Source organism: Nymphaea colorata, chromosome 3 (genome assembly GCF_008831285.2).
Source record: "Nymphaea colorata isolate Beijing-Zhang1983 chromosome 3, ASM883128v2, whole genome shotgun sequence".
NCBI lineage: Eukaryota > Viridiplantae > Streptophyta > Magnoliopsida > Nymphaeales > Nymphaeaceae > Nymphaea > Nymphaea colorata.
The window spans coordinates 10,699,635-10,715,075 of NC_045140.1; the positions used below are offsets into that span (position 1 = coordinate 10,699,635).

Consider the following 15,441-nt stretch of genomic DNA (forward strand, 5'->3'; position numbering starts at 1 on the left):
CCCTCTTCATCCCTTTCCTCCTTCAACCTCTCCCTTTCTCTATCCCTCTTCATCCCTTATAGCTTGATCTTCTTGACATTCTTCATTAAACATACATCTCTAGCAAAAAGAGACCTTTGAGGAGCTCGTAGTGGACTCGTGGAACTCGTCCCCAACTCATCGGAATCATCTATGTCTCAAACTCTACTTTAAGATATGTATTTTTTTTCTAAAATTTTCTTCTCTCTTTCTTTCATAGCAAGCCAATAAAGGTCTTAATATTTCTTTGAAACTAAAGATCTGCCTTGAAGCTCCAAGAGCATGACAAGACAAGCATGGCCATCATGTTTTGACTAATCTCTTTCTCGCTCCATTTTTCTTTTTCATTATTATTATTTCCCTCTACTAACTAGTTTCTCTTCTCTTATTTCACTTTTCTTATATATATATATGTATATATATATATATATATATAATATATTCCTTTCTTTTTTCTTTCTTCCCCTCTTTTAATCTCTCTCTTTCTCTCTCAATTGTCGCATCTTTATCTTTGAAACCACCCCTAACCCCTTTCACTTTGTGATTCCTTTTTAGTGTTCCCATTACTCACCTAGATTTTCAGTATATTCATGAGTGACTCATTACATCATGATTTGGTCTAATCAATATTTGAAAAGCTTTTCTTTTTCGTTTCGGTTGCTCATAGATATCTGTTATGGTAGGAATCATTTGTCTTTTTCTGAAATATATGGACTTAACACACATACACAATATATTTACGAATTATTCAAAAGTATATCTCCAAGAAGCTTCTAAATCTTGATATTTTCACATTTCAACACCGAATCTTTACTTTTTTCCCATGCTATGTTGATTTTCAAAATATGTACAGTATTGCAAAGTTTCTTCCTTTTATTGTCCTATGATGAATAAGCACATGGTACACCGTTGACGATTGGAATTTACAACTCATTTCTTCTCAAAGTAAAATAAAGAGTGCTTGATTCCATGGACAAATTAAGTGGTGGTAGCTTCCACAAACATGGTGGCAGAAGACGGTTCTCCATGTACTCCAGTTGTTCCAATAAACTTGAACCTTTTAGCAGTTAAATGCATATCAGGTTTTGAACAGAACTGGAGGAGCTGAAATTGGCATCATCTAAGTCCCAGGCTGCCATAGCTTATTCATCATAGGACAAAGGACGACTTAATATCTGAAATAAATAAAGAGTGCTTGATTCCATGGACAACTTGAACGTCTTTGCTTACGGCAATAATACAGGGGTACATAAGTAATGGACCGGCACAACATCCAATGCAAAGCCACATGAATTGTTTTAAAAAAATCTCGCTTGCATCACTCCCTGAAGGTTGAGTGGCTTTGATGGCAGAGTAAAAGGCTAAAACTAGAAACCCAATGGCCAAAAGGATATTTCCTAATAAACCAGCACTTATTAAGCGTTTCGGCAATACGGCAGATTACGAAAGTACCAGAAATAAGATGAGAAATAAGATGACAAACAAGGAAGACAGGAAAGCAAAGACGTCAGCTAACATGAATTGGTCATAAGTTTTCGCACAGAAGACCGAGGTGCCGGCCGTCCCTTTGCATATCCGGGAATCATTTGAGTCGCCTTGTCAAAAGCCACCGGGAGGTGTTAGGGCTGCCTGGAACGTCACTGTCACTATGAGGGCCGCCACTATGATCGTGTTGTTTGCTAGCTTGGCCCGTGCTTTACTTTCTCGCTCCCTTTTAGCTTCAGTGGAGTCATCAGTGGCAGCAGGTACTGTGGACGCTGGGTTGTGGGAGGTCGCAACAACGGGCTCTGTGGACTGACGCGTCGCTAGGGCTGAGAAGCTTCCCCATTTCGTAGTCCTCGCTTCGTACGCTCCCAGTTAATCACTGGTTGAGGAGCTCACGTGGAGTGACATTGCACTTATTCGAGGCATTCAGGTCCACCGGACTATCACTGATACGAATTCTAGTTACATGTTCTAGTTACATGCAATTAAACACATCTGATTTACGTGTTTGACTTTGAAAAGGCAGGCACCTAAAGGTTTTCGGATATTTTACTGGATCCGACTTAATTAGTTACATCTTCTTCGATCCTATTTAGACTCAGATTCACGTTCCGGCTCAAATTTTTGAAACCGATCCAGATTTATCTAACATAATTGTCGGTGTTACCCGACTGTCTACTTTCACATATAGATTTCAAATTTGGTCATTTAAACCGTATGTGGAGCCCGATAAGGCTGATTTATATCCATTTCACATTCATGGTGCCTATAATTTGTACTTAAAATCAACAAACTAGTATCAGGAAAGATAATTTGTATTTAATGCATTCTTCGTCTCTCACATATCATGAAACATGTATCTCCTTGTCGATCGCTTTGACAAATGTTGGCATCTAAACTTCAAGTTTTTTGCTCGGAAATGTATGAGCAGTTCATTCGTTGTTAATTTGCACATATAAAAAAAAAAATAAACATAAACATAATCAATCTAAACTTGATTTCTCGGGTAATGGTTTGACATGTCAATTTTGATCCGTCAAATTATTTTGATCCTAATAATGTGTATCTCTCTTATTAAAGCATGTATATAAACTCGCTAAATGGTCAGGTATAATATTGCAAGTTTTAGAATCTCTGTACCGAGAAAATAAAATACTATAAAAAATTGTCTGATGATTACGGGTGAACATGCAGCAAGTTAACCGACCGCTCATAAAAGGACTGAAATCTCCTCCCTTCCTCCTCCTCTTGCTTCAAGGTCCAGGGCACGTGACTTTGGAGCCGCACGGTGTGCCTTCAGCTTGGCACCGCACCGCACCAGCCTGTCGGCCTTACCGATTACACTATGGCGAACTTAGCTGCATGTTGATGAAGAACTTCTCTGACAGGAAAAAGAGAAGGAAAGAAACGCCTAGGCAGGGAGGGTACAAGTGTGACCTCTGATGCAGGAAAAGATGCATCCCTAATTTGGGTTTGACGAAAACATGGGCACAAGATTCTGATGAAAGTTAATGCAAAATTAATGCAGCTGCCTTTATGAAGAAGGTGAACGGTTTAACTTTTGGGTTCTCCAAAAGTTCCATCGTTCTAAGACATGTGCCCTATTTTAAATTTCAGTTTTTTGTTTTTAATATGGTCATTATATTTTCAGTTTTCTGTTTTTAATATGTCCATAATGACCATAGTGGAGTTACCAAGAGTCAATGTCATTTATTTTTCAGTTTTTTCTTACATGTATATATATGGCCCTTTGGGTTGGCTAAATGTGTGAGAAAAAGCATTTCAAGTGTGCTCCAAATTTTTAGTGCGTGTGCTCTTATCACATGTCGTGCCTTTGTGATCACTTGTAGAAACAAGTGCTCGATTAGTGTGTTGTGTTCTTGTGTTGTGTCATTCACAGGAGCATAAGAAGAGGAAGTGCAGACAGGTCATTCCTTTTGCTAACAGTGGTATCAGAGACAGGTCGATTGTGTTGTCGTGATTGTTGGTAAAAGTGCAAAAGAGAGGCCTGCAAGGTAAAATCTGCACATAACTTGTTCGACAAAATTTCTGTGAGAAATTTTTGTTCATTATGGCTAATGGCATGTCCACTTCAAATGTTTTTCAATCGCTCATATCGGTATTTAGTGGTGATAATTATGGTTTTTGGAGCATAAAAATGAAGACCTTCTTTTTGTCACAAGATCTTTGGGATTTAGTTGAAAATGATTATATAGAAAGTGCAGAGAGATCAAAACAAGGAGAAAAGACAGTTGAATCAAGAGAGCAACAGAAGAAGGATTCATAAGCCTTGCTTGTTCTTCAACAAGCTGTAAGTGAAACTATCTTTCCTCGAATTGCTGGTGCTACTAGTTCAAATGAAGCTTGGACTATTCTCAAGCAAAAATATCATGGTGATAAGAAGGTAATGACAGTGAAACTCCAAATCCTCCGTAAAGAGTTTGAGACATTGTTTATGAAAAACAATGAATCAGTCCAAGATTTTTTTTCAAGAGCTTTCATAATTATAAATGAGATGAAAACCTTTGGAGAGGTTGTTAGCAACCAGAAAATTGTAGAAAAAATATTGAGGAGCTTACCGCCTAAATTTGATCATGTGGTTACAGCTATAGAAGAGTCTAAGGATTTGACTGCATACTCTACTAATGAATTATTGGGTTCTCTTTTAGCCCATGAACAAAGAATGAACAGGTCAACTGAGAAAAGTGTTGAACAAGCATTCCAAGCTCAAGTCAAGTTGGATGACTTTAGCAAAGAGAGAAAGGGAGCAACTGTACGAAAGAATGCATATCGTGGGCGAGGTAGAGGTAACTATCGTGGACGTGGATGAGGAAGATTTGAGGCAGTCCGAAACAAGTCAGAAGGAGGTGATACTAACAATAAAAAACATGCCCACAAAAACAGGTATTGTGTTTTTTGCAAAAGAAATGGTCATACTGAAGCGTATTGTTGGGATAAAGCAAAACAACAAGCTAATGTAGTGGAAGAGAAAGCAGAAGATGGTAACTTATTTTTTACTCATACAGAGTCAAATGAAAATATTGATCATGTATGGTTTTTAGATAGTGGATGCAGTAATCATATGACAGGAAAGAGAGGCTTGTTTTGTGACATTGATGAATCGTTGAAGCAACAAGTTCGACTTGGAGACAACAAAAAGGTGCAAATTGATGGTAAAGGCACAATTGAGATATCAATTAAAGGTGGTACTAAAAGGTTGGTACATGATGTTTATTATATACCTGGATTAACATATAACTTACTAAGCGTTGGACAGTTAGCACAAAAAGGATATTTGATTTCATTTCATGATGATGTATGTGAAATCAAAAAGAAATGTTCTACCATGCCACCTATAATAGTGCACATGACAAAGAACAAAATGTTTCCAATCGAGCTTTCACACTTTGATGCATATGCCTTAGTAGCAGACATGAATAAAGTGTCTAAGTTATGACACTTAAGATATGGACACTTGCACTACAATGGACTGAAGTTATTGGGGCAGAAAAAATTAGTTGTTGGTTTACCTCATCTTACCAATAATGAAGATATTTGTGAAGCATGTGTGTATGGAAAACAACATCGTCTTCCATTTCCAGTTGGGAAAGTATGGAGAGCAAAAACTCCTTTAGAATTAGTGCATGCTGACATTTGTGGACCAACAAGAACTCCATCTCTGAATAATAGTAGATATTTTTTACTATTCACTGACGATTTTTCTCGCATGAGTTGGGTGTTTTTTCTTGTTGAAAAATCCGAAGCCTTTGAAAAATTCAAGGAATTTAAAGTGTTTGCAGAAAAAGAATGTGGGCGACCTATAAAAAAATTTCGTACTGATAGAGGGGGAGAATTTTTGTCAAATGATTTTGACAATTTTTGCAAATTACATGGCATACATAGACAGTTGACAATAAGAAAAACTCCTCAACAAAATAGAGTAGCTGAAAGAAAAAACCGTATAGTGGTAGAGATGGCTCGTAGCATGTTGAATGAGAAGCATCTTCCAAATGAGTTTTGGGCTGAAGCAGTAGCTACAGCTGTGTATCTTCTCAACATATCACCAACCAAAGCAGTCTGCAATATGACTCCATATGAAGCATGGTGGAATAAAAAACCTGATGTAAGTAATTTGAAAGTTTTTGGATGCATTGCCTACTCTCTGCTTGATTCTAGTAGTCGAGACAAAATGGATAAAAAGAGTGAGAAATGTATTTTTGTGGGTTATAGTAATAACTCAAAAGGTTATAGACTATACAATCCAGAAACAAAGTCTTTAATTATTCGGCGTGATATCATTTTTGATGAGAATGGATCATGGGAGTGGACAACAATAGAAGATCAACATATTCCATTTGTTGATTCAACTTCTCACTCAAATGCATCAACGTCAAGTGCTACTCATTCAAAAGAGACCAATTCAGATCATGAAGAAGATGTCGAAATAATTACAGATGAGTCTTCTCCACCAAGAAAGGTACGATCTCTAGATGATATATATGCTTCTTGTTCATTTGCTTTTATGGTAATTGAACCATCATGTTATGAGGAAGCATGTGGTAAAGAAGAATGGGAAAAAGCAATGCAAGAAGAGATCGATACAATTAAGAGAAATAATACATGGCAACTAGTAGATTTACCACAAGGAAAGGAACCTATAAGTGTGAAATGGGTTTACAAATTGAAATATAATGTTGATGGAGATCTGCAAAAATACAAGGCCAGACTAGTCGTCAGAGGGTATGTACAAAAATATGGCATTGAGATTATTAGGCTAGTATTGGCACTTGCAGCTCACTTAAAATGGAAGGTATTTCAATTTGATGTCAAATCTGCTTTTTTGAATGGTGCTTTAGAAGAAGATGTATATGTACATCAACCACAGGGCTTTGTCATAAGTGGACATGAGAAGAAAGTGTATAAGTTGAAGAAGGCCTTTATGGCCTCAAGCAAGCACCAAAAGCATGATATGGGAGACTTGACACATATCTTCACAAAAATGGGTTTCGACGTTGTGAGAGTGAACCCACATTATACTTAAAAAATGAAGGCATTGATATGCTTGTGGTATGTGTTTATGTAGATGACATTATCTACATGGGATCAAGTGATGTGCTCATTCAAGAATTCAAGGACAGTATGATAAGTGAGTTTGAAATGACAGGTTTGGGTTTATTGCATTTCTTTCTTGGTCTTCAAGTTGTCCAAACAAATAATGGTATTTTTATCTCTCAAGAAAAATATGCATTAAGCCTACTTAAGAAGTATAAAATGTTAGATTGCAAGTCGTGCTCTACTCCTATGAATGCAGGTGAAAAGTTGACTTTGTCTGATGGGACTGCTAAAGCCAATGAAACATTGTTTAGAGGTCTAGTTGGTGGCTTGTTATATTTGACTCATACACGACCAGATATTTTATTTGCTGTCAGCTTAGTATCCAGATTCATGCACAATCCATCATTACACCATTTGGGGGCAGCAAAACATGTTTTGCGTTACATCCGTGAAACTACTAAATATGGAATTTGGTATAAATCAGATGTTTGTTTTAACTTACTTGGTTACACTGATAGTGATTGGACAGGAGCTGTAGATGATCGAAGGAGCACAAGCGGTTATGTCTTTACACTTGGATCAGGTGCTATATCATGGTGTTCAAAGAAGCAAAGTACGACAACATTATCATCTTCAGAAGCGGAGTATATTGCTGCATCTGCAGCTACTTGTCAGGCAATTTGGATGCGTCGAGTTTTGGAAGATCTTGGTCAAAGTCAAACTGAAGGGACACCAATTCATTGTGACAACAAGGCAACTATGGCAATGACAAGAAATCCGATTTACCACGGACGGACAAAACATATTGAACTTCGTCATCATTTCATTCGTGAGATTGTTGGTAAAGGTCAAATTGTGTTGAAGTATTGCTCAACCAATGAGCAAGTTGCGGATGGATTTACAAAGGCACTTTCATACCCAAAATTTATGAAGTTTCGATCTCACCTTGGTGTTTCAGACTTTGCATTAAGGGGGAGTGATGAAAGTTAATGCAAAATTAATGCAGCTGCCTTTATGAAGAAGGTGAACGGTTTAACTTTTGGGTTCTCCAAAAGTTCCATCGTTCCAAGACATGTGCCCTATTTTAAATTTCAGTTTTTTGTTTTTAATATGGTCATTATATTTTCAGTTTTCTGTTTTTAATATGTCCATAATGACCATAGTGGAGTTACCAAGAGTCAATGTCATTTATTTTTCAGTTTTTTCTTACATGTATATATATGGCTCTTTGGGTTGGCTAAATGTGTGAGAAAAAGCATTTCAAGTGTGCTCCAAATTTTTAGTGTTGTGTGCTCTTATCACATGTCATGCCTTTGTGATCACTTGTAGAAACAAGTGCTCGATTAGTGTGTTGTGTTCTTGTGTTGTGTCATTCACAGGAGCATAAGAAGAGGAAGTGCAGACAGGTCATTCCTTTTGCTAACAGATTCCTCACTTCTGCATTCCAGATGAACACCGTATAAGGAAAAGTTTGACGGCCTATAAAACAGTGGCAGATGAGAGAGGGAGAATCTTCTTCTCGCTTCTTCGCTTCCTGTGAGAAAGATTTGCTGTTCATGTTTATCATTTTACAGGGGGATGGAAGGAGTGAAGGAAGCGGTCTTCTTCTGATCTCCGTAAGAGAAGTGTTGTTGTTGTTGTTAATATCTTCTTAGATAGATTCTGAGCTTCCTTTTTCTTACTCTCTGTTACATTTTCTCTTCATTTTTTTGCAGCTTTGTTTCTTAGGTATTGGGTACACAGAGTGTGGCAAGTATAAGGAATTCCTGTTGCTTCAAAGTAAGTTTTTCTAGGCATTTCAATTGGTCCTTCTGTATCGCTGCATTTTTGTCTCTGATGCGACCGTTTGTGTGTGTGCGTAGGAAGTTTTTCTGATCACTGTGGCCAAAGGTAACTCTTTTAGTTTGAATAATCAATTTCGGCATCCTTTAGCTTTGTGGAAAGAAGAAAAATCATTACCTTGGTAACGCCATTTCCCGACCTCTCTCTGTCTCTCATCAGTAGTTCCGTTAATAGATGGATGTATTAGTGCTTCCTGAATTGAAGTGATGACCAGGCACCAGCCTGTCAGCCTCACCGATTACACTATGGCGATTATATGATGATTCCCAAATAAAAACTTGTCAAAATATTTTTTTGAAAAATAACTACCATGCACCCAACAATATTTTTTAATCTCGATCCCCAAGAATGAGAACTCATTCTTGGTTATGTAATGAGTAAAAAGTTGTTTAAATTGTCCATTATGTCATAATGGAATTTCGCCTCTGACTTGGTTTTTATATGGCGGCAACTTAAATTTTCTTGTTCTAAAAGTTCCCCATCCCCGCTATTTATTGGTAAGAATTAAAAGGTCAACCGTTTGTTTTCAGAAGTGTTGTAGGTAGCAATGTTGGTGTTGTATGATTAGTTTGCTCACAAATACAGTTTAAGTATAATAAATTTAAAAAAGTTTAAAAGATTTTAAACACTATAATATATAAACATATATCGGTCTTATCGTACTGGCAAAGGGCCACTAGCTTCCAGGCAAAGGCTGAAAATAATGAACTAAGCAAACCGAAGACCACTTGCTTACACAGTTCCCGGTGCAGTGAAAGATTTCCACTTACCTCTCTTAGGTTTCTTGCCGCTGCCAAATGCAAAGCGGTATTGCCGCTGCAATCTCCCTCATTGACCATACTTTGTACCTCTTCCAACCCCATCAAGAACCCCACGACGCCTATCCTGTTCTCCTTCATGCTCAAATGTAAGACAGTCTCTCCTCTATTTGTTTTTTCCTTGAGGCACCAGGGGTGGACAGCTGCCCTTCATGGCTGCAGCATGTGCCGGAAGTTGGCCATGCTTGTCCTTCAAAGAAGAGAGGTCGGGATCTACGGCCAGCAACAACTTGATGCCCAAGTGCCCCTTGGCTGCAGCCAAATGAAGTGGGGAGAACCCTGCTTCATTCAACTCGCTTGACAGCTCCGGCTTTAAACTCAGTACTTCACGAGTAAAGTTGACGTGCCCGTAGATGGCTGATATATGTAAGATATTGTTGCCGTTCGAATTTACTGTTTCTGAACTTTCCAGTATATGTTCATCTCCTGAGATCAGTTGTCTCAGTCTAAACATATCTCCAGCCAAAGCACACACGTACAACTTGGGATCCATTATCCCTTTTTTATTTTTGGAAAGGGGCAAGATGCGTGGTGTTAGGCATAGGGCTGCACAACGAGTCGAGCCAACTCGGGCTCGACTCGAACTCGCCCGAAAAAGCTCGACTCGAACTCGACTCGACTCGTACAAACCGGTTCATGAAACCGATTCACCGGTTTAGGGTTAAGAGTTAAAACGAAACGTCGAAAGCCAATCTTCCCTTCACGTCTTGAATTTCTTCTGGCTTCTCTCTCTCTTCTCGATTTCTCATCTTCCCACTTCCATCGACCACGACCGTGAAATCGTCTTCCCTCTTCCGTCGACCACGACCGCCAGACGAGATGAGGTCACGAGTGAGGACCAAGGTCCACGGCCTTGGGTCTTCCATGATCCATCCAGAAGGGGAAGGCCGAAGGGGTGATGCGGCGAAGCGCGGCAGCCAGCAGCGGAGCAGCCGGCAGGGCGGCGGGCAGCAGGCGGCAGGTTTTCTTGTTCTTCTTCTTCTTGAATCGTTTCTTCGTCGGTTGGGTTTTCATTTTTCCCCCTTCTTCAAGCACTGGGTCTCGCTTGCGTGGTCGGTGACTTTCCCCCTTCTTCAAGCGCCTGGGTCTCACTTGCGTGGTTGGTGATGCGTGACCTTTGTCCCGGACTCCCGGTTAGGGTTTATCTTCTCCCTCGTTTTTTTTTTTGGTTTATTGCTTTTGACTTTTTTGTGGCTTCCAAATGAATTCATATTCTGGTGGATGGAGGCGTTTGGCTTCCGTGTGTTGAATCTTGTGGTGTTTTCTAATTTGTTGTTATTGATAGTAAATTCGTTGTTCTCGTTTTTGTGTGTTGTTTTTACATGTAATGTGGACTGATTACATTTTTTTCATCTCTGCTTTGCTGTTATTGTCATGTGAACATTTCATCTCTGTTTTGCTGTTATTGTCCTGTGGTGTTCATGAGAAAACGAGTTAAGCGAGTTACGCGAGTTGAGCTCGACTTTGTGTAATCGAGTCGAGGTCGAGCTTGTGTTAGGGAACTCGACTCGAGTTCGAGTCGAGTTTGAGCTCGAGCTCAAGCTCTTTGAGTCGAGTCGAGCTCGAGCTGGGCGAGCTCGAGCTCGACTCGGCTCGTGTGCAGCCCTAGTTAGGCAGACGCTGAACAGAGGCTTCGAACAACCTTACAAATCAAAGAAGAGGGTAAACCTCTCTCTCAATGTACAGATGTGAAGGCGCAAAAAGGCATCTCACTTCCTCGGTTTATATAACATTTCCAGAGCCAGCTAGTCAATCTCTAACGTCAATGCTCATAAGCCATGTAGTGGTACAGAGCTCGAATACAGAAATTAAGCATACGGACTTACGTGGTTCACCTGTTGGCCGGACTTGATCTCATGCTTGTCAATTAAAAGTGAAACTAAAAACTAATTAACCACAATTGCATTACTTAGGGGTTGACGTGCATATAGTTAGGGCTGAAGAAAGTTAACTATTTTTACTTATAAGTGCTCCCAATTAGAAGTCATATATGGCACCTTTGGATTGTCGAATATAATTAAAGCTTGCCTTGATGGTGTTGTCGGCCGACTGTGTCTGGCCCGGCCAGGCCAGTAAAAGGTGATGCTGCTTGGCCAGCTTAGGCATAGTTGGAAGGCATGTGGGATTCAATCGCGCACCGAGTCTAGCAGAAAGCAATGCACGTGAAATGTGCAACGCAGTGGTGCGACAACAAGGCGTTTCAATGCATCAAGATCAGCGGTCCCTTTGGAAGTGCAAGTCCGTCGTTGTGGAATCCAGTGGGTTCCCCACGCGTAGTGTTTGGATACACAAGAGGGTGCGCGTGGGTTAGGGGCAATTCTCTAGTGGGCGCATACGCTGTGTTCCACAACCGCGTAAAGTCATGCAGGGTGAGCAAGTGAATGCTCATCGTCGAGTAGGGCGATGGTCGGCCGCCTTACTTAATGACATATAGTCGTCAACTGGCTTCGACTGGGGACTTCCTCCCAAGGGAAGTCTACCCCCACCCAGATTTCGTTTGGATGTAGATAGGAACTTGGAGGAATGGCGAAGTTCTGACAGGGCCTCATGGCCACGGCTTGCCGATAGCCGACAATGGGATAAACCTATGTGATGGTGTGCCGAGTGCTTAGCATTCATCGTCTAGTCCATAGTCCCGAAGAAAAGATGAATGCTTCCGCTAGCTTAAGAGAGAGACGGCTGGCCGAAGGGTTTGGGGAACGCCTTCGGCGCCGCGTGGGCTGGAGAAACATGGCCCGTGACAACTGGTATCAGAGCCTAGGTTCGGCAATCTTGGGAAGCGATTGGGTAGTCGGTGTAGAACTACACGCCGACGATCGTTGATCGAAAGAAACCTCCTACGATCGTTGATCGAAGAAGAAGAAGCCCTGGCAACTCAATACAATCTGCGAAGTGCCAAGGGCAAGGGGGTAGCCCATTCTGACGAGATGGGTACATCCCAGGGTCAGGAAGACCTGACCGAGATGGTGAACAAGCTGGCTACCGACGTAACTACTCATGAAGAAGCGTTGGGTAATGCAGCTGAGTCCTTCGGAGAAATGAAGGACGAGATGAAGGTACTGCGGGAACAAGTGGCCAACCTAGTGGCCATGAATCGGGCACTGACTGACACAGTGACCGCGTTACAGACTGAAGTCAAGGAACTTCAAGTAAAGAACCGCACACTACAGCGACAGATCTCTGTAGGTGGAGGTGACGATCTGCCAACGAGGGTCGACGTTCAGAGACCAGCTAAATACAACGGAACTCTGGATAGTCGACTGATCGACAACTTTTTATTTCAAGTAGAGTATTACCTGGACTTGCAAGGCGTTATGGGGGACGACCTTCAAGTCAAGACTGTGGTTATGTTGCTAGAGGGCGATGCTGTGGCATGGTGGAAAAGGAAAAGGCTCGACATTCAGAAGGGAATCTGCACAATACACACTTTCGATGATTTTCAACGAGAGTTAAGAACTTACTTCATGCCCCCGAATGCGACACGCCATGCCTATTGGATGGTTGGTGAACTGAAACATACCGGATCCTTGCGAGATTACGTGAGGGTCTATCAATGGGTGATGTTAGATATGCCAGATATGCAAGAACAAGATAAATTGAACTGGTTTATTTTGGGACTTCAATCGTTGGTACAATCCGAAGTGGGAAGGAGTATTCCAGAGACCTTGGAGGATGCTTATGTGGTAGCAGAACGTTTGGTTGATACTCAGTGCAAGAGCTACACTAACGCCTTCAAGCCGTCGAAGAAGCCTGACCATGGAGGAAAGAAAGAGGATCGAAGGGAACGGAAAGATGAACCATCAACTCAGCGCCAAGTCAAAAGAAGAACTTTCTTTCGCAGAAACGACAACTCTCAAATTAGAGTGTTGAAATGTTGGTTTTGCGATGGCAATCACTTAGGCAGGTAATGTCCAAAGCGTGTAAACATGAACAATCAAGCAAGCTCTTCAAGGCAATCTGCTAATGCGGTACAAGGTGAAGAAATGGAAGGACCAAAGATGGGAGCACTTCAACTTCTGAACATCATAAAAAGGGAGGAAAAAGTGAAGGTGACAGCGACACCTTCTAACGACCTCATGTACTTGGAAATCCTGGTAAATGGAAGGTCTATCCTGGCTGTGGTAGACACAGGAGCCACACATAACTTTGTCTCAGTCGAAGAGGCGAGGAGACTAGGCTTAACCCTTGAGAGGGGAGAGTTACGCATGAAGGCGGTGAACTCAGAGGCCAAACCCATCCACGGAGTGGCCCGTGATGCGGTTGTGAAGATTGAGAGTTGGTCAGGAAGGGCCAACTTCTCGGTGGTCCTGATGGATGATTTCCAGATGATCTTAGACATTGAGCTCCTCAGTACAGCGAAAATGGTTCCAATGTCGCACCTACGTAGTATCAGTATCATGGACGAGAAGTCCCCTTGTATGGTTCCAGTAACATCGATAAAGAGGGATAAGGGTAAAGCTGCAATGATATCTGCCCTTTAGTTGAAGAAAGGCCTCAAGCATGACGAAGAGACGTACTTGGTGGCAATCAGGGAAGTGACTAATTACTCCCCTGGTTTGGTCTCAGAGGCGCTTGTGCCTGTCTTAGCGGAATTCGTAGTGCCTGCGGAGCTCCCTAGGCAGCTGCCACCTCGATGTGAGGTGGATCATGCCATCGAACTCCTTCATGGTGCCAAATCCCTGGCAATGACACCATATCGAACGGCCCCTGCAGAATTAAGAGAACTTCGGTGACAGTTGGATGAGATGCTAGCTGGAGGTATAATCAGACCCTCCAAAGCTCCTTTTGGTGCACCAGTATTATTCCAAGCAAAGCATGACGGCTCCAAAAGGCTATGTGTGGATTATCGGGCATTGAACAAGGTAACGGTGAAGAACAAATACCCCTTACCTTTGATTGCAGATCTGTTTGATCAACTGGGCAAAGCTCAAGTGTTTTCCAAGTTAGACCTCAGATTAGGATATTGGCACGTTCGGATTGTTGATGGCGATGAGCCAAAGACCACTTGCGTCACTCGCTACGGTGTCTTTGAATTCTTGGTAATGCCGTTCAGGTTGACGAATGCCCCAGTCACTTTTTCGAATCTAATGAACAAGATGTTCTATCCGTACTTAGATAAGTTCGTGGTGGTCTATCTTGATGACATTGTAGTGTACAGCAGCTCCATGAGGGACCATGTGGAACACTTGCGGATAGTGTTCAAGGTATTCGAGAAAAATGAACTCTATGTGAAGCGCGAGAAGTGCCTATTCGGCCAACCGAAAATCAGTTTTCTCGGTCACATTGTGGGAAAAGATTAGCTAGGAATGAACAAAGAAAAGGTGAGGGCAATTCGAGACTGGAAAACGCCAACCAATGTACCAGAACTACGTTCTTTTCTCGGTTTGGCAAATTACTATCGACGATTCATTGAGGGGTATTCTTTGATAACTGTGCCTCTCACTGATTCGCTAAAGAAATACCGAACTTGGGCTTGGGAAGAGCTCGAAGAAGATGCCTTCGAGAAGTTGAAGAGGGCCCTGACGCAGGAGCCTGTGCTCAGGTTGCCCGACCACACAAGGAAATTTGAAGTCCACACGGATGCATCAGATTTTGCCATTGGCGGAGTTTTGATGTAGGAAGGTCATCTAGTTGCCTATGAGAGTCGGAAGCTGAAAGACACGGAGCGACGGTAGTCCTTGCACGAAAGGGAAATGACGACCATTATTCATTGACTTCGCACATGGAGGCATTACTTATTGGGGTCCCAGTTCGTGGTAAAGATTGATAATGTAGCCACAAGCTACTTCCAGACTCAAAAGAAGTTGAGTCCGAAACAGGCTCGATGGCAGGAATTCCTTGCAGAATTCGATTTCGCCATGGAGTACAAGGCAAGGAAGACAAACGTCGTAGCCGATGCACTAAGTCGGAAGGCGGAGTTGGCAACTACACAGACAGCATCATCCGAAGCAGAACCCAGTGGCCAAGCACTTGGTCGAAACAACGGAGGCGGGAAAGACGCGACGATTCTGGCTACAAGATGGACTTTTGATGGGAAAAGGCGGACGAGTGTTCGTGCCTAGATGGGGCAATCTCCGACGAGAGTTGCTGAAGGAGTGTCATGACTCGTTGTGGGCTGGCCATCCTGGCCAGGAGCAGACACTGGCACTGCTCGAACGTGGCTACTACTGGCCACAGATGCGTGACGACGTTGAAGCCTATGTGAAAACATGCTTAATCTGTC

At 41.8% G+C, this 15,441-nt stretch overlaps 1 protein-coding gene across 1 annotated transcript; it reads right to left on the minus strand.

Moving 5' to 3' along the window:
- Positions 1-9,076: 9,076 nt before the first annotated feature.
- Positions 9,077-9,711, minus strand: LOC116250305 (uncharacterized). Its single transcript, XM_031623940.1, has 3 exons — positions 9,349-9,711; positions 9,171-9,293; positions 9,077-9,094 (listed from the first exon to the last, which is right to left on the minus strand). The coding sequence occupies exons 1-3, from the start codon at positions 9,709-9,711 to the stop codon at positions 9,077-9,079; spliced, it is 504 nt and encodes a 167-aa protein (XP_031479800.1).
- Positions 9,712-15,441: the final 5,730 nt, after the last annotated feature.

Bases quoted from the DNA above. Each gene is read 5' to 3' on its own strand.
- LOC116250305 (XM_031623940.1), bottom strand. From the start codon at position 9,711: ATGGATCCCAAGTTGTACGTGTGTGCTTTGGCTGGAGATATGTTTAGA. The intron at 9,294-9,348 runs GTGCCTCAAGGA...TTGAGCATGAAG, and splicing joins AGGGCAGCTGTCCACCCCTG to GAGAACAGGATAGGCGTCGT.